Below are 18,268 nucleotides of genomic sequence, written 5' to 3'. Positions count from 1 at the left end.
GCAATCCGGTAAGTTCAATTCGTAAAAAATATATCTAGACAATAAAACTAAATTTTATGTACAAACGATGTCACTGGTATACAGAGTTAATACGGTCGACAAAATTCAATTTTATATTTTGATCTAGAGTTGATGACAGATTAAAGACTATGGCAGATGACAATCTTCACGATAGAGTTTGTAAAAAAAAAATAAGAAAAAATATCTGATGTATTTAGTGATGTTTAATTGTTTATTATAAATCATACGATAAATATTTAATTTAAACACGCTTAAATAAAAATATAATGTATTATGTAGCAAATCTAAAAACAATACTGTTCATTGTAGACGTTTTTTATTATACATATTTTTTTTTAGTATTTTGTCCATTAGGTAAAACGTAACTATCGGATTTCTTATGTGTTTTGATATACACTTCTACAAAGTGTCTAAAAATAGATCTAAAAGGAAATACATAAATATCTACCAACGTAATAATAAGTAAAAATTATAAGCTTTAAAACACTAAATACATACAAAATGGCACAGCAGAGTGAACATTTAGATTTCTCAGGACTATTTAAATTAGATGTGTTAGTTCATCTGGACATTGTAAACCACAGCTTTTACGAAATAGGGCTAAAGAAATTTTTGGCTCTTTCAAGTGACAAGGAATTGATGTTTCTATATATAAATCCACAGTCAGAGAGGTTTGACAGTGTTTATGATTGGGATTTCATTGATAACCCCGTATACTGCATGTGTTTTGAACCAAGTGGTACTTGGGTCTTTATTGTCAGTGATCAGAAGGTGCTACTTGTTCCTTTCCTACCTCTCTTTGTCCCTCAATACACATTTGATTGTAAGTGGTCATTGTCAAGTGTTACAGTCTTACCCCTTGCTGAGATACCTCAACCAACATCTGTAGTGTGGTGGCTTACTAAGGAATCAGAGAATATCATCATAATAGGTTCAAAGGTATTTGCGTGATATAATTATAACAAAATTAAACTGTCATATTTGGAAATTTTAGGAAATACTTAAGAATATCTACAACTTGTGAATACTTTAAAGAATGTATTATTGCAGAATGGGACTATAACATTCTACGCTTTAGAATCTGAGAGAATTGTAGGTGAAACAAAGGTGACGGGGGAAGTTAATGAGTTGCAAATGTGTTTTGATGACTCATTAGACTTGTTAGCCTTACTGGTAAGTAAATATTTGATAGCTTTAAACTTAAACTGGTAAGAGGCTTAACTAATGTTAAGTGATACTGCCTTGTGAAACAGAATGTGCAAGTGCTTTGCCAGCATTTATAGATTCTCTAATTTTTTTAAGAGCTCTAAGTCAAATTATTTCAGAACTATGTAATTAGGTGGGTCTTTTTCTTCTTACTTTGATACTTCCTCCTAATTTTTACAAAACTATAACTTTAAAAGTTAGTTCTCTATATCATGCCCATTATTCCAATGTTGGCGGAGGCTAAAAGGACCTTGTCTTCTAAGCAAGCTTGTAACTTCTTGGAATGTAATTGGACTAGATATTGTTAAGCTCAGTCTGAGTAAAGACTGATTATGTAATTATTGAATAAACCTTGTCTCTTACAGCTCCAAGTCGTAAGTACAGTGTTTTAATGCGTTTATCATGGACATATTTCAGATCTCTAACGGCCCTTCCCAACAATGGAAACTAGTTTTGGAGCACAGATCTGTTGGATACAATTGGCTGACCCAAATGAGAGCTCAAAATGACAAAGACAAAAAGGAGAGTTTCATGTCTTATATACGACAACTTTCAAAAGATAAAATTACTCTCCTAATCCAAGGAGGATCTAAAGGTCACTTGGTATTTTTATATGTTAATATCGAAAGCTGTGTTTTGTGTTTTGTCGATAAAAATTAATTTTAAAATATTTCAGTTATATTTTTAGGAGTTAGTTTCTTAAATTTAATTTTCAGATGAAAATAAACCACAAACAGTAGAGTATGCGCTGAAACCAATGGAGTATTTACCAAGTTTTCGAAAAGGTTCCAACAATTGGGCCCTAACAGCGCAATATGTTGGCGGCCGTCACTTCTTGACAGCCTTTGAATTAAACGAAGGTACACTTATCGTAAGTATAAGTTGCGTACTGGGTGTCTCTAGTTATAGCTCAATTCAACCCTGTGTTGTTTTAACTGTTTACGTCGCACCCGTTCGAGTGGTGAGTTTACACTTCTAGTGGACAGATTTCGTTCATTTCTTGCATATGAAAAATTAATTTATTGAATATTCTCGAAAGTTGGAAAGTCCAGCGGAGGACGTGGCCACGAGGAGTCTGAGGCCACTGATAAAAAAGGACGGACAGTACATCCAGGGGCTGTGGTCTCAGAGGGTGCTGTACCTGATAAGGAAGAACGAGCTGGAAGTGCACAGTGCCCCCTTCTCAGTTATTCAGGTGAGTAGTGAGGCATGTGGTGTGGTATACTTGCGTCGATGGCATCGAGTGAAAGCACGAAAACGGTCGTAGGGAGAGACGCTACTCGGCGCCAAGCGGGACCCGTCCGGGTTGTGGGCGGCGGAAGTCATCGGCGACGTGCACGGGGCGTACCTCATGTCCGCCAAGGAGCCCTCCTCGGCGACCGGCCCTTGGAAGGAACCCACGTTCGTGTGCGACTTGCAGCTTCCGCGGTTTATTTTGGAGCCCTGCTTGGTGATCACCTCTTGCGGAGCGTACGTCCTGAACACCGTGTGAGTGCAAGCGAACGAGCGACCGGACGAAGGGGCGTACCGAACGGCTAAATGACGATCCCATCCCCAGGAGCGAACCCTGCGAGTGGCTGGTGGGACTGATCGTGCGCGGAGGCGGAGGAGCCGAGCGGTCGTGTGCGGCGCTGGGGGCTCCCGTCCCCACTCTGCTCAGGGCCTCGGCGGACCTGCTCATGTCCCGCGGGAAGGTGGCGCCGGCGCACTATCTCTACTCGCTCTCGCAGGTCGGTTTAACGATATATTCACAAACTCACTTCCGGTACCCCAAACACAAACTTACTCGTGAATTCTCAATAATATAAAAGAATGAAATTAGTCTACAATTAAGAGGTTAAAGAACGATCCAACAGTTTATGACATACACCCCCAACCCGAGGTCAGCGGTTTCTATTTGTCGATCGTTACAATTTAGTTCGAGAGAGAAGAGTCGTGGGTCGTAGTCACAAGCCATAACTCCGAGCACATTCCAGAGTCAGCCCGACGGCTGGATTGCGCGTTTGGGTGTATTCGGGCACGTTCACGAGCTGTCCATGTACAAGCAGACGAGCGACGTCGGCAGTCTGGGCCACGCGGCCGTCACCGCTAAGCTCTTGGCTCTCCTGCTCAGGATCAGAACTAACAGCGAGGAGAAGTTCGAGGCGTGAGTGACCGAATCCCTTCGTCGAACTGCGTTCTATTATATGCGTTTGTGGATTCAAGTTTAAAAAAAAACTTACATTTAATAACTTGAAATGATTAATACAAATACAAGATTTAAAACTCGTAATTAGGATTGAATAAAACAACCGTTTTGGATAAGATCTCAAAGCAGACTGACCGCTACCGAGCTAATGGTATCTGTCTCCTTTTACTTACGATGACGTGACCGTCTTTAGTATTGTGTTAGCACTAGGGCTTACATCTTATGAGTATGACGGTTCGCACGAGAGGTCTCAGGCGGGACGCCCTTTTCAGGGATGTCAAATTCACGAATCTCGGCGCGACCGAGCTGGCGGAACTGACCTGCGTCGCCGCAGCCACGGGGCTGTGGAACTTGGCGCCCGTTTTCAGCGTACGGCGGGGGCGGCCCGAGCTGCTGCTGGCCGCCCTCAAGGCGAGGAGCCGCCTCTGTCGCGGTGCACTCGCCTGTCTCTTGCGGCACAGGTGTCTCGTGCCTCTGCTCCTGGCTCACAACGCCCAGTGGCTCTTCGACTTCGTCGCCGACCGATGCGACTCCTTCGACACCACTCTATTGAAGGTAAACTCCGACTCCGCGACTCCGTCGCGTCGAACGTCGTCGACGTCTTCTAAACTCGTATTTATTTGAAACGTTCGCTTTCAGCGTTTGTGCGTGTGGCTGAACCCCCTGCAAGACCAGTTGCGGCCCGTCATGCGGGACTTGAGGCAGGGGATCACGTCTCTCTACGTGAGTCGAAGACGTGTCGTGGATTCACGCGCTTCGTGGTTACGTCTTTTATTTCGCTGACGACGTAAATCCCCAATTTCAGACCACGCGAATGCTCCAACTGATCTCTACGTTCGTGCGCGTAGTGTGCGCTCTGGATTCTCGCCTCCCTCGCCCGGAGGTCGGGACCCGGGGCCCCACGGAGCCCGCCACTTGGCGAGACGGCTGGGCGCCGAAGCGGGCCCTGGCGTGCGGCCTGGGCCACTGGGCCGTCGTCGACGAGGGCAAGGCCAAGGTCGTGATCGCCCAGACTCCGGTGGACCCGGAGCTCGTGGGGCGGGTGACGGACGTGGCCTGCGGGCGGCACCACACGCTGCTGTTGACCGAGAACGGGGTTCGTGATCCTTTATCTCTAGTCGAGAGCGAAGTCGATCGGCTCCATGCTCATCCCCCGCCCTATAGATTTACAGCGCCGGCGACAACTCGTACGGGCAACTGGGCGTGGGCAGCTCGTGGGCGGGCGGCGTCGGCGATTCGGCGTCCGCCGACGGGGCTCTCATGCACGTGACACGAACCTGGGACGCCCCGATCACTCGCATCGCTGCGGGGCATTACCATTCTGCGGCCGTCGACTTGGGCGGAAGACTTTACACCTGGGGGTGACTTTTGACAATAATTAAATACATGCTAAATATAAAGTTGTACCATATCTGGTACCACTCTGTTAGAATTCTGTTCCATGTTTGCCTCCTTTCTCTCATCATAGGAACTTTCCATACTGTTTAGACAATTTTTGACAGGTCTGACGCCCGTACAACAAACTAAAATACACATACCGTAAACGTTTCTTATGCTTTACTTCATATGCTCTTCTATAGTCTTTCATAAGGTACAGGTATCACTTATTCCACGTCATTAAATTTGAATAGGTAGACATCCCTACTCATCGGCAAAGAAGACAGAGGAAGTAGGCCGAGAGAAAAAGCCGGCGTAAAAAACTGTCGGTACTCTTTTAAAATAGAAAATCATCAAACAACACTTATTTTAAAACAAATATCGCAAATTAATTAGAAGTAGCATGTCTAGCACTAGTCCCAGGTCCTTTTATCGACTAGATTATCGTTAACTTTGCAGTAAACCTATTTACACAGCTTTTCTTTAATACATTTCTTACATTTATTAAAAGGAAGATCGGGGATTTTATTAAAGAAAAGTATCCCTTTTCTCAAAAAAGAATTACTTACTTTAGATAGTTTAGTACACGGAAATTGCAGCCTGCGTTTGTTCCGAGTATTAACATTGTGCGTATGTTCCATTCTAGTAAACTTATCGCTATTTTTGTATACAAACATAATATTTTCATAAATACACGGTGGGCCTCGGAGGTTTGCGATTTTGAAAAATTTATCGCCATCTCGTTGAACCCATGTAGCACTATTGTACCCGTGAAATTATGACTGCTGCGGGAAAAAGCAATTGCGTAACATGGCTACGTATCGCTCAGTATTTACTGTCACAGAATTCCTTCGCTGGTCTTCAAAGAAGACGGGTCCGGTTATTCCGTGTGCTGAAATTGGTTTCTGATCGAGGGTCGAACCGGTAGCCTCGAACTTTCTGACCCACGCCCTTATCAAACTTTCGTGCGTGGTCACGGTGACTGAAGACAAAAGGTGTTAAATAAATAATATATTTAATTAATCAAAGTATGAAGCATTGTTTTCTATGCACTTTTGCCATCTCATAGGTAGTTCATTGATCCCTTTACTAAAAAAACCAGTCGGACGGGAATCAATAAAATTTTCAGAGTTAAATTTTTTCCCCTTGCAAGAAGTTTTCTAAATTTCGAAAAAAATGGTAATCTGTTGGAGCAAGGTCCGGGGAGTACGGAGGATGTCTTAGACATTCCAATTGAAGCTCTTCTAATTTGGTAGCCGTCTGTTGTGCAGTGTGTGGTCTAGCGTTGTAGTCAAGTAGCAGTGGCGTGGAGCGATTGACCAGCCTAGGTTGTTTAGCCGCTAGCTTTTCCATCATGGTTTGCAATTGCTGACAATAGACATCAGCCGTAATAGTCTGGCCAGATTTGAGAAAACTGCAATTAACAATACCGGCACTAGTCCAAACCAAACGCTTACAAGTAACTTTTTTGGGGTTAATTTTCGCTTGGGGCAGGATTTGGCTGGCTGGCCAGGATCCAACCATTGCGCTGAGCGCTTCCGATTATCGTAAAGAATCCATTTTTCATGACAGGTAATGATTCGGTTTAAAATACCTTCATTATTGTGCCGGTTCAGTAATGTAGCGCAGCAGTCGACGCGCGATTGCCGGTTTGCTTCAGTCAATTCGTGAGGTACCTTTCAAGCTTTTTAATCTTCCCAATTTGCTTCAAGTGAATAAAAACAGTTTTATCACTAACACCGCAGCCTGCAGCTAACTCGGACGTGGTTTGCGATGGATCCGCTTCCACAATAGCCTTCAATACTTCACTATCAACTTGGGTCTCAGGCCGTCCACGGGGCTCGTTCTGCAGGTCGAAATTTCCAGAACGAAAACGTTGGAACCAAAAACGAACTGTGTTTTCTTTTGCAACATGACCACCATACACATCATTCACCCTTCGAGTCGTTTCCGCAGCACTAGTGCCACGGCGGAACTCGTACTCGTAAACATTGCGATACTTTAAGTTTTCCATTTTGTAAAATGAGTGACGCAAACAGAAGAAAAAACAAATGAATGACGGTCATCGAAGCACAAATACATGAGTAAATAGCTGTACAAATTTGAATTTGAAATTCCTAACCAAAGAGGAGGTATTTGAGGTCAAAATGGTCAGTACGACAAAACGCCAATTTCATATGTAAGGACCTAATATCGACGGCAATCATGCAATCATGTCTACTGTGTGTGTTGGTAAAACTATAAAAAGCCATAAATGCGTTTAGCTTGTTTACAAAAAAATGGCGGATAAGACTAAATAAGTTCACATAAACTTTACCGACAAAACATCAAATTACCTCCCAGTATACATTGATATCGTTCCAAAATTCAGCTAAGTACCTAGGTATGACGCTTGATACCAAAATCCGATGGAAAGCCTTAGAGTTGGATCTCCGTCACACTTAATTGTACTGGTTACTGGGAAGGCATTCCACGTTATCAGTAAAAAATAAATTATTTATCTACAAACCAGTCCTGACACCTGTATGGACTTAAGGTTGCCAGCTGTGGGGCTGTAACATTCTTGTTCTTCACAAGAACAGAATGTCTTTCCTTTAATAGAGACTGTAAGTACTGTTATTGGACACTTCCTTATATTAAAAATCCTTTTTAGTAAATTAGGTTAGACTTAAATTATAAGTCCCAAACACATGAAAAAAAAACTAAAAAAAATTAACAGTATTTTGGGTTGCCTGTATAATTAACGGCGAGAATTTGTCGTTATTTTTTTTCTACTTCTGTCGGTGAATATTTCTGGAAATTATCACCTTTTAATTGAAGTTTTATATTGAGAATTGCAATTCGTTCAGAAAATCCTCGTAAAACTTGTATGTAATTTACAAGATATTTCTAACCATAAATCCTCCTGCATCTCCCTTTCTCTTTTGTAATGCAGTATATAATCTCCATAATCTTCTATGCTTTCTCCGAGTCTTCTCACTTCACTTATTCAAATTATATACAATTTTAAATTTTCTATAACAAATATTCTAAATATTGTAGTTTTTCGGTTGTGTCTATAGACCGATAATTAAACGTGTTTATGTTGAGATTCAATTTATTATTATCTGTGCGAGATATATTTCCCCCCACGAGGACCGATCGGGTTGGGGGAGGGGGCAGTGTTATAATTTTGTTGTATTATAACTTTGTTTCATTTTCTCTTCCTTTCACTCACGAAGACAACTGGAACAGGTCTCGGTTTGTAAGATGAATTTTCTTTCCCAATGCGATAAATTTGAGACTTGTACAATAGTGATTAAAGAATGGTACTCCTTATTTACAAACGAACGATGCGCAGATGGGGTGTTCACGGCCAACTCTGCTTGGGGAGCATCGACGACCACTGCGTCCCGCAGCTGGTCACCAAGTTCCGGGGAAGAAAGGTCAGTTTCAGGGTGCCCGAGAGGTTTCGGGCGTTCTTCAGACGGTGACCGTGCCGCTCGTCTCCCGCAGGTCCTCGACGTGGGCTGCGGGGCCTGCCACACGGTGGTGCTGATGATGAACGGCGAGGTGTGGGCCGCCGGGGCCGGCGTGTTCGGGCAGCTCGGGACGGGGGGGAGGGACAAGAGCTCCGTACCGCTCAGGGTGGCCCTCGCGGACCCGGCCGAGTCCATCGCCGCGGGATACTTCCACAACCTGGCTCTGACCGCCAAGGGCGTGTGGCTGTGGGGCGCCAGTCCCCAGCAAGTGCGGGCCGCTCACACCCGCAGAAGCAACTCTTCTCTATCTTCTTCCGCCGCACCTCTATCCCAAGAGACCCATCTCGTGCCGCAGCTGGTGGACACGCAGCACGTGCGAGGCAGGATCGTGCAGGTGGGCGTTGGACGACATCTTTTAATAATAATAATAAAACTTGCTTCGCGACGGAAATAAGGATGGCGCAGTTGGAACGTTTTCGTCGAGGCCTCATAAAATCAATTAAATATGGTTCATGGTAAAAATCGAATATATAAAATTCTCGTGTCACAATCTTCGTTCCCATACTCCTCCGAAACAGCTGGACCGATTCTTATGAAACGTTTAATGCATATTCAGTAAGTTTGAGAATCGGCTACTATCGAATCCCAAGTGATAAGTATTGTCTTTTGTTAACATAGCTTTTACACACCCCTTGAAAGAAAACACTTTTTTTGATTGATTGATGGATTGAAGCTATGTATTATAAACGTATCACTACAAAAAAAAAGTGTTTTGGGTAAATAAATATAACCTCAAATTTTCACTCTTCTAACACCAATTATATTTTTTTTAAATAACGTTAATAATCAGGCTGGCAGGCATACCATTGTTTCATCTATCTATCTCTATGGGCCACTGCCCGAGTGTTTCCGTGTAATGGGTGCTTATTTTGTACTACGACCGCTATGTCGAGTTGTTTAAAGATAATATCGCATCAAGTCGAGGTAAATACGAACAAATTACTGTGAAGAGCATTTATTTCTGTGAGAATATTACTCCAAGCAACTTTAAGAAGCTTTGTGAGGAGTCTTAAACTTTCTGGAAATGCCCAGCTTGTAAAATTCACTCGCGGACCAAAGCAGACGGAGTCCTAGCGGGAATCTTCATTTCTCGCGAAAAGATTTTTGTATCTTGTGTATATTTGATTAAGTGTTGTTGTATCTGTTGATAGTACGATATACCAACATGCCAACATGTCTGTCTGTGTTTGGAATGTGACCGACGGTTTCGTACCCACTTTGTGCAAGCGATCACTGCAATCCTATTTTGTGAAATGGCGCAAAATCAAAAGGAAGTTTTAAAAAATTCAAAAAAATTCAAAATAAAAGTTGAGAAAAATAAAAGATTTTCGGTTACAGTATTTTTGGCCAGACTAGTCACAGAGATTCCTCACTGTTACCCATCTTATTTCAACCGCCTCTATCAGCGGGTAAACCTCAAATAATTTCCGCTAACGGCGTTCCAGATATCCGCCGGGTGGCACCATTCCTGCATCATGAACCACGTCGGCGCCGTCTACACTTGGGGTCTGAACTTCGACGGACAACTCGGTAATCGTTCGAAGCGTTCGGTGAGATCGAGGGGAATGGGAAATTAATCCACGTTCAACGAGACGCGTCCGTCTTCCGTTTCAGGCAGCGGCGACCGGAAGCAAGTCCACGTCCCCACGGAGGTGGCGATCCACCCCGAGCGCCGAGCGGAACCGAAGGCCGAGAGCCGCGAGGCGGAGGAGGAGACGGAGGGTCGGAGCGGGGCCACGGTGGCCTGCGGAGGAGACTTCACGGTCTACTTAGACCGAGAGGGACGGATCTACGCCACGGGCAACATGCACTCGCAGGTGCGTCTCCCGTCCGACTGTTTCGTGGCGTCTCGACGACGGAATCGCCCCAAAGCCTCACGGCTCATTCTCGTTCGCCAGGGAAACGACGAGAGAGAGAGCTTCGGCGGCCGCGTCGTCGTGATGAAGACGACGAGGCGGGTCATCAAGATCCCCGCCTCCAGGAACGCCGACCGCTTCCTCTTCCACCCCGTCGACCGGATCGAGTCGCTCCTCGCCCTCGACCTCGAGCCGGACCGACGCGGGCCGGTCCGGTCCTCGCCCGATCCGCTCGTCTCCGCGGCGCGCTTCCGCGACGAGCTCTGGGTGGACGACCTCGTCGCCGCCCTCGAGCCCTGGATCGACGCGAGCGCCGTCGAGTCGAACCCGAACGTGGCGGCCAAGCTGGCCCTGCACACCGGCGACCACGCGGCCGCGCTCCGGCACCGGCTGGCCGACTCCGCCCGCCCCTCCTCGGGCGCGGAAGACCGGCCCTTTCTGACGCACCGCGAGTCCCTCGACGACGCCGAGTCCTCGAGGAGGCGGGACGAGCTGAAGATCCTCATATCGAGCGCCGTCACGAAACGGATCAAGGACATATCGACGGCGATCTTGAACGAGCGGCCGCCCCCGGCGGTCGACGCCGCCGCGTACCGGAGCCTGCCCTGCCGCTGCGACGAGAGGAAATATCTCCGGGGAGAGGAGAGGCCGCCGCCCGCCGTCGGCGCGGCCGCGGAGGCCGTCGACGCGTCGGCCCGAGCCGCGCGGATCGTCGACGAGTGCATGACGTCGTTCCCCGTCGACGCGCAGCTCTGGGAGACGTGTTTCGGGCTCTCGAGGGACTTCTTCCTGAAGAACGACCTGTCGGTCGACCGCTTGGAGGCGGTCCTGCGGAAGTCTACGGAGAGGAACGCCACGACTTTGGCTTCCGCCATTCTGTTCTCCGACGACTGCGCGAAGTACGGCCCCATACTGACGCCGAATTTCTACCTGACCGTGTGCAGCGAGGCGTTAGACGCCTGGGGATGAGGAACTGCCGTAAACATCTTTTTTTTATTTTCATTAATATAATCTCTTCTCTCCTCTTCATCTCTCGACTACACGTTTGACGTATTCGGAAAGTCATTGTACGAGCCAAAGCTGTAGATTTTGCTCACTCAGGCTTTCTTAGTTTATAAGCGTGATGATCCCTATGTACGTGCCAAGGTTCGTACATTCTTGCTTATTTACAATCGTGACAAATTCCTATGTTCGTACGTGCCATGGATGTACATTTCGATCACTTATAAGCGTGACGATTTCCCAAATCGTCGGAGTTACGTCCCGAGAGTATAGCCCGACGCAGGCACTCTCTTCTACATTCGTTCATAGCGAACCAAATCATGGGAGTTACTCCCCGAGAGCATAGCCAGACGTAGGCACTCACTTTGACTGTTAAATTCGACGCTTTGGGAAATCGTCACGCTTATAATTGATCGATATGTACATCCATGGCACGTACGAACATAGGAATTTGTCACGATTGTAAATAAGCAAGAATGTACGAACCTTGGCACGTACATAGGGATCATCACGCTTATAATTCTAAGATAGCCTGAGTGAGCAAAATGTACAGCCTTGGCTTATACAGCCATGTTTTTATTTAAATCGTCCGTCTCCGCATCTGTAACCAGTTCTTGAAGCATCCGACCGACGTCAGCGATGGGTGCTCCGTTTGTTATGTTTTACTTTTTAACTGAATTCTCACGAAGTTATATCCTGTTGTTAAATTTTACCGACTCGCGTTTGATCAGTGACGTCGCGCGACTTTGTCTAATATAAGCTAGACACCGAAACGTCTTTCATTTCCAACTCGTCAGGTGTAACGAGGGAACGCGATCCCGATCTCGGAGGATTGACGGGATCAAGCGTGAGATATTTGAGAATCCCTCTAATTATATGGATTTCCCGATATCCTTCCTTCGATGATCTACTCGAGTGCGGGGGAGCAAGGGTTATTTCCAAAATGACCGTTTAATATCTAGGTCAGGTCCTGTAGGTAGGAGAGGATTACCTCTTTAGGCAATTCGGGAAATCGCTATTTATTCTGGTGAATTCTGTATTACGTATTAGTTTCGTGATTTATTTGAAATAACGGGTGGGCTCGAGGGTCGAGGGCGCTCAAAACGACGAGTTCGATATAAATTATTTTATTAATATTGGAATACAAAACAAAGGGGTCACAGAACTATTTACACAAAAAGAAATACACCGATTACGAACGTTTACGTTTCGGTGACGGAATGAACACGTCCGTCGACTCGAGCGAGGCAGTTTCACTATTTTCGTAATAAATAAAGTACACTAGGCTCTCTCTCTCTCTCTCTCGCGCCTCGGCCTCCGCCGGACGGGCGCGAGAGCCGACAGCGAACCCCGACGAATTAGAAGTTGATCGGCTTCCCGGCGTACGCCGCCAGATTCGCCTCTCGCAGAGCTTCGGCGCACGTCTGAAAACAGATCGAGAGATCGTCATTCTCGTCGAGTTCTTGGGAATCTTTCGAGGCCGATCACGAGGAGACGAGATGAACTCACGGGATGGGCGTGGCAGACTCGAGCGACGTCTTCGGCCGCCGCTCCGTACTCTTGCGCCAGCACGGCCTCGTTGATCAGCTCGCCGCCGCCCTGCGGGAGGAGGATCGGTCAGGGCGGTCGTTTTAAAACTAGACAAACGTGCGAAACGGCGGAGCGAACCGGTCCGATGATGTGCGTGCCGAGGATGACGTCGGTGGCCTTGTCGGCCAACACCTTCACGAAGCCGTCGGGCTCCCCGTTGGTCTTGGCTCGGGAGTTGGCCAGGAACGGGAACTTGCCCACCTTGTACGCCTTGCCCTGCGCAAACGTGGTCGTTTAGTCCGGACGTTCGTCGAAGGGACTCGCTCGCGTCCGGACTCCGAGGGAGTTACCTCTTTCTTGAGATCCTCCTCCGACTTGCCGACCCAGCCCACCTCGGGCGAAGTGTAGATGACCGAAGGAATCGCGTCGTAGTTGAAGTGCACGGGCATACCCTGGAAAGGCGCACGTGGCTCTCGACATTATCCTTCATAAATATTAGATTACGATCGAAGGCTCCGAAGGTTTAATCCGAGTTCTTCTCTAGCAAACGTAAATACCATAGATTACCACCGAAAGTAAGCGAAATGAACCCTCGAAGCGAAGGAATACCTTGATGCCCTCGACGCAGACGATCCCCTCGTCCTCCGCCTTGTGCGCCAGCATGGGGCCGTGGATGCAGTCTCCGATCGCGTAGATCCTGAAAGGACGAAGGCTCGTGAACTCCGTCGGAGACGATCGACGGATGCGACGAGGGTCGGCGAGGCTTACCCGGGGACGGTGGTCTGGAACTTGTTGTTGACGGGCACTCTGCCTCGGTCGTCCAGGGCGATGCCCGCCTTGTCGAGCCCCAGGTCTCGGGTGTAGGGTCGGCGTCCGATGGAGATCAGCACCACGTCGCAGTCCAGCTGTAAGTTTCGACGAATGGTCGCTAGATCGTTCCGCTTAAGAAATATTTTTACTCCAAATGTTCAAAAATATAAAAACTGAGAATACCGTCTCTTTGTTCCCTCCCTTGGAGCCTTCGACGCCGACCTTCACGGCTCCGCCCTCTTTCGTGACGGAGGTGACTTTGGTGCCGAGCTTGAACTTCATTCCTTGCTTCGTCAACAGCTTCTGTAGCGTCTTCGAGACTTCACCGTCGATGCCGACGCCTGGGAGTTGGGTTATTAAAAACTAATTTATTCATTAAATAATATAACTGTTATTTCTACGTTCCTCCCTTGCTTCTCTTCCCTTCTCTAAAGCTTTCCTTTTTCGTCTAATCGAAACATTTCACGATTACCTCCAATAGTATCTAAGAATTCGATAGCAGTGACGTCGGCGCCCAGCCTCTGGTACACCGAGCCCAGCTCGAGACCGATCACGCCGGCTCCGATCACCAACATCTTCTTGGGAACTTTCTTGAGTGCGAGAGCGCCAGTGGAGGTAATAATTTGTTGTTCGTCAAACTAAAGAAAACAGTAATATATATAAATATAATATTTTATCATGCAAAAAGTGATTTTACTGGAAATAAGGGAAGTATTTTTACTTCAAATCTACTATAAATTACTACAATCAAATCAAATTTACTTAATCATAAGGCAATGAGAATAACTTACATTGATAAACAGGCAAAATAAATTAGAAACGGTTCCTATGTCATCGGTATTGCTTTAAATAATAACTGAGGAAGGGACTAAGGAAGGCCGAGTGAGCAAATGTACCACTGGCTCGTACAAATTATATTTTTTTAGTTTGTAATCTGTTTATGCTTATTAATATTCTAAATAAGTTAATAAGTAATTAAGTTAATTATTCTCATTTAATACAGTAAAAATGTTTTACACACCTTATCACGATACATTGTTTTAATAAATTATAGTAAAATGGAAACTACTGACCGTAACACCGGGGAAAGGGGTCACTTCTGATCCAGTTGCAATAATGATGTTTTTTGTGTTTATTGTTTCGACTCCTTTCTCTCCCTTCACTTCGACTTTGTTAGGTGCGACTATTGATCCTACGCCTTTGACTAATTTTACCTAATTGATAAAGAAGTAAACACGTAATAAAACAATTTTATATTGATTGACAAGATAGTTCATTGCATTTCTTTTTAGCATATAATTATATTTTCACCAACTTTAAAATATCTCTTTACATGAGCGCGAATGTGAACAGACATTGTCAAACAAAATCAAATTTTACCATCCATGTGGCTCATGAGCACTAATCTTAAAGTGTAAATATCATCTAATAGTAATTGAATAAATAGATCACCGCTTACCTTGTTCTTATTAAAAAGCATCGCAATTCCCCCAGTAAGGGCCTTTACTGCATTTGTTTTGTAAGTCATCATAGTGTCAAAGTTAAAGGATACTTGACCAACTTCAATACCCCTTTGCTTGAAGTCGTGCTTTGCCATGTGGTATAAGTGAGAATTGTGTAGCAATGCCTTTGATGGAATACATCCCACATTTAAACATGTTCCACCTAGTGTAGGATCCTTTTCAACTGAGACTGTCTAAAATAAAAAGGTACAGTAAAAGAATATTTTTTGAGTTGTAGTAAACTTAAGATTTGTTAATAAAATTAAGTTTAGAGAGCATTCGAGTATTATGTAATGAATTTGAGAAAGGGGGTCCTCTTGTAAATCGTTAAGATGCGGGCAGGGATTGAATTACGCGTTTATACTATTGGGTACAGAAAACATTATGGCGCATTTCATAGGGGGGATGGTCAAAAATCTGCAACAATCGTGTGACATAATACTTGAACTCTCCCTTAGTAAATACTCCAACGTTTTTTATATCTAAATTATTTCACTAATGGGTACATAGTAAAATGAATTGATTTAAACCTTGAATCCTAACTGTGCAGCTTTGATGGCAGCGACATAACCGCCAGGGCCCGAACCAATTACAACAACATCAGCTTCATGAGTGGTGGCATATTGCCTAACAGCAATCCTGAAGCTCCCATTCTGTAAAATAAAAAAATATTTGAAAGAATATGGTACAAAAATGTTATAGCTCTAAAGATATATCTAAAGCGTCAATTCTTATATTATTTGTAGTGATAAAATAAAAAATTATTAAAGCATATTATTATGGTATCAAATTTATATTATTTATAATGTTTCATGCAAATAATTATTAATAGAATAATAATTTTAGCATTTAGTTGATTTTTAAAAACACTAGTAGGAAGATCTTTTATATTTTTGGTATAACTTAAGACTAATAGTAAGCGGTAGATACATCTTCTCTAATATAACATACTCAAAAAAAATCATCTATAGTTTTTTTCTTTACAACATAATTCTATTTTATTTTCAAGTCAATAAATCAACAATTACATTTTAATAACTCATGGCACCCTTGCATTTAATATGCAATCAAAAATTTACAATGATAAAAATTTTAATGAGCGAATTCACATAATATAAGAAGCAACGTTAATTGTAATGTTACCGTGATAAATAGCGAATACAAATTAAGTTCATTTTATTGATAATAGAAATTATCCGACAGTCGGTCACATGTTTAAAGGTCAATACTGCAGCAATAGAACGATACAGACATCTAGATATACAGGTTATTTTATACATATTGATAATTGATATATTCTATATAAAACGTATTTCTATTCCAATTAACAAAATATATTTAATTTTATTTTATTATGATTTTATCATAGGTTGCATAATATAAGATGTGTATGACACATTATAATATGGTATCAGATTATGGTTAATTTCTTACCCGCAAAGGAGAGGAAGCCAATTTTAGAATTTTGTAACCCATACTTATTTTTTTCACCTTATTAAATATTTTTTATTAATGATATTGATTAAAATTTTAAAAGAAAATTCGGCACCCTGGCGATTTTATAAATCACTGTCACATAAATTTCGTAATAGTGACGTTTAGTAAGATGACATATTACACACCAAGCGTTCAGACTAAATTAACCGCGTGCTGAAACAGATATGACACATAAATATATAAAAAGGCATAGACATTATTTTATCAATTAAATATTTTGAAGTATGTAATGCATGCTCTATAAAATAATATTACTTATATTATAGTCATATTCGCAAATAATATTATTATTTTAGTATTACATTTTAGAGCTGGCAATATTTAGACGAAAAATGCGCGCGCTGCTTCGTTTGTTTATCAATCAAACCGAAGCCAGGATCGCTGTGTGTAGTGTTGTCGACGCTCGAGCCGATTTTGATAGACGCGTAACGGCGTTTATTCCATCAAACATTAAATTATTTTATCGAATAATAGACACGTGCCTTTATATTGAACCGCGAATTTGTTATTACACTGGGTAAGTAAGTTTATTTTGGTAATTAAGAAAATATTTAAGTCCTAGGTGTTTACTTAGGTACGTAAAGCTAGCCTTTACAGATAAATACCTTGTTAATTCTAATTTTACTTCATAAAAATATTTGGTTTAGTCTATAATAAAATTTTAAGACTGGTATCAAAAAGGATCAATTTCCAAAGTACCTCTTGGTAGTTTCCTTTAGAGTGGTGAATAAAGGTGGGTTTCTACAATGTATAAAAACAATTTTATAAAATATTACTTAAGCTTCACAGATCTTATCCTTTGTTTTTCAAGCCTGGTAAAAACTTGAGTGGCTGTTACGGTCCCTTATTATTATTGTTGTCATTGTATCATACCTAGTAACTGTTAATTAAGTCGTAAATAAGTGTACACTTTTGTTATTATATAGAAATGATTCGACATATGAATACTATAATGGCTTAATTTGATAGAATGAATTTGTTTTATATATAGAAAATGAGGCATAAATTATAGATCAGTGTTCATATGTTCTTTTAGCGAATAAAAATTTGATATTAGCAAGACTGGACTACATAGAGAACCACTGGAAACGTTGAGTTATGTAAATAATGTAAAACATGTATGGGAATGTTGGCGCTTATACTTATCTGTTAAATACGTTGTATTGAAATTGTATTTCGCATTAAATTTATTAAATGTTTAGGATAAGACAATTGGCTATATCAACTAAACATCAAACAAATAGCAGCCTAATAAAACCGTTAGCCATGAACGAAGGCAAATATAAACTTTTAATTATATACAAAAAATATCGAAACGACGAATACCCACTGCTGTTTAAGTTTGACAAGCCGGTAACTATTGCCTACGATGCTAAGTGGCTTACCTTTCAACGCGACCTGCAATTAACGCTGACCCAAGCCCGTCGAGTCACGGCTTACCCCTTTCTTTATGAAATAATACCTTTATTGTCTACTAGTAATATTAGAAGCTGGTTCACCATCTAGGTAGTGTCTCTCTATGCGAGAAACGAAGTGTCTGACCTTAAAAAATTGGTATTTACAGTTTTGTCTTAAAATAATTTTGTATCTAAGTAAGATATACAATTATTTTGCCAAAATTTATTCGTTGTCTATGTAAACAGACGCAACTATACAGTAACCACAACGCGTATTAAATTGATGATCATTATGATCATAGGGAACAAACATAATGTTCACGACTGTAAGTTCTCAAGCTTTTTTGTTTAAAAAGCATGA

The 18,268-nt window shown here is 43.0% G+C and overlaps 2 protein-coding genes across 2 annotated transcripts; one reads left to right on the top strand and one right to left on the bottom strand.

Annotated features, from left to right (window-relative positions):
• The first annotated feature begins 117 nt into the window (after positions 1-117).
• On the top strand, positions 118-11,278 carry LOC123708131. Its single transcript, XM_045658657.1, has 17 exons — positions 118-960; positions 1,072-1,194; positions 1,645-1,822; positions 1,944-2,098; positions 2,267-2,422; positions 2,495-2,715; positions 2,786-2,957; positions 3,204-3,373; positions 3,688-3,970; positions 4,055-4,138; positions 4,221-4,511; positions 4,580-4,776; positions 8,133-8,217; positions 8,288-8,647; positions 9,759-9,843; positions 9,928-10,130; positions 10,212-11,278. The coding sequence occupies exons 1-17, from the start codon at positions 523-525 to the stop codon at positions 11,136-11,138; spliced, it is 4,128 nt and encodes a 1,375-aa protein (XP_045514613.1). The 5' UTR covers positions 118-522; the 3' UTR covers positions 11,139-11,278.
• Positions 11,279-12,282: 1,004 nt separating this feature from the next.
• Positions 12,283-16,609, bottom strand: LOC123709009 (dihydrolipoyl dehydrogenase). Its single transcript, XM_045660084.1, has 12 exons — positions 16,448-16,609; positions 15,544-15,666; positions 14,971-15,207; positions 14,585-14,725; positions 13,984-14,149; positions 13,695-13,852; positions 13,470-13,606; positions 13,311-13,398; positions 13,052-13,153; positions 12,840-12,977; positions 12,681-12,770; positions 12,283-12,595 (listed from the first exon to the last, which is right to left on the bottom strand). The coding sequence occupies exons 1-12, from the start codon at positions 16,487-16,489 to the stop codon at positions 12,530-12,532; spliced, it is 1,488 nt and encodes a 495-aa protein (XP_045516040.1). The 5' UTR covers positions 16,490-16,609; the 3' UTR covers positions 12,283-12,529.
• Between the last annotated feature and the right edge of the window lie 1,659 nt (positions 16,610-18,268).

The sequence above is a fragment of the Pieris brassicae genome, chromosome 4 (genome assembly GCF_905147105.1).
Source record: "Pieris brassicae chromosome 4, ilPieBrab1.1, whole genome shotgun sequence".
Lineage (NCBI taxonomy): Eukaryota > Metazoa > Arthropoda > Insecta > Lepidoptera > Pieridae > Pieris > Pieris brassicae.
Note: the sequence above shows the minus strand (reverse complement) of the source record. Positions and strands in the feature narration are given on the sequence as shown.

Coding starts and splice junctions, on each gene's coding strand:
- LOC123708131 (XM_045658657.1), top strand. CDS start 523: ATGGCACAGCAGAGTGAACATTTAGATTTCTCAGGACTATTTAAATTA. Junction 4,139..4,220: donor AGGGGATCACGTCTCTCTAC/GTGAGTCGAAGA, acceptor CCCCAATTTCAG/ACCACGCGAATGCTCCAACT. Junction 8,218..8,287: donor CCAAGTTCCGGGGAAGAAAG/GTCAGTTTCAGG, acceptor CGTCTCCCGCAG/GTCCTCGACGTGGGCTGCGG.
- LOC123709009 (XM_045660084.1), bottom strand. CDS start 16,489: ATGGGTTACAAAATTCTAAAATTGGCTTCCTCTCCTTTGCGG. Junction 13,607..13,694: donor AGGGAGGGAACAAAGAGACG/GTATTCTCAGTT, acceptor CGAAACTTACAG/CTGGACTGCGACGTGGTGCT. Junction 12,771..12,839: donor GCACGCACATCATCGGACCG/GTTCGCTCCGCC, acceptor CTCCTCCCGCAG/GGCGGCGGCGAGCTGATCAA.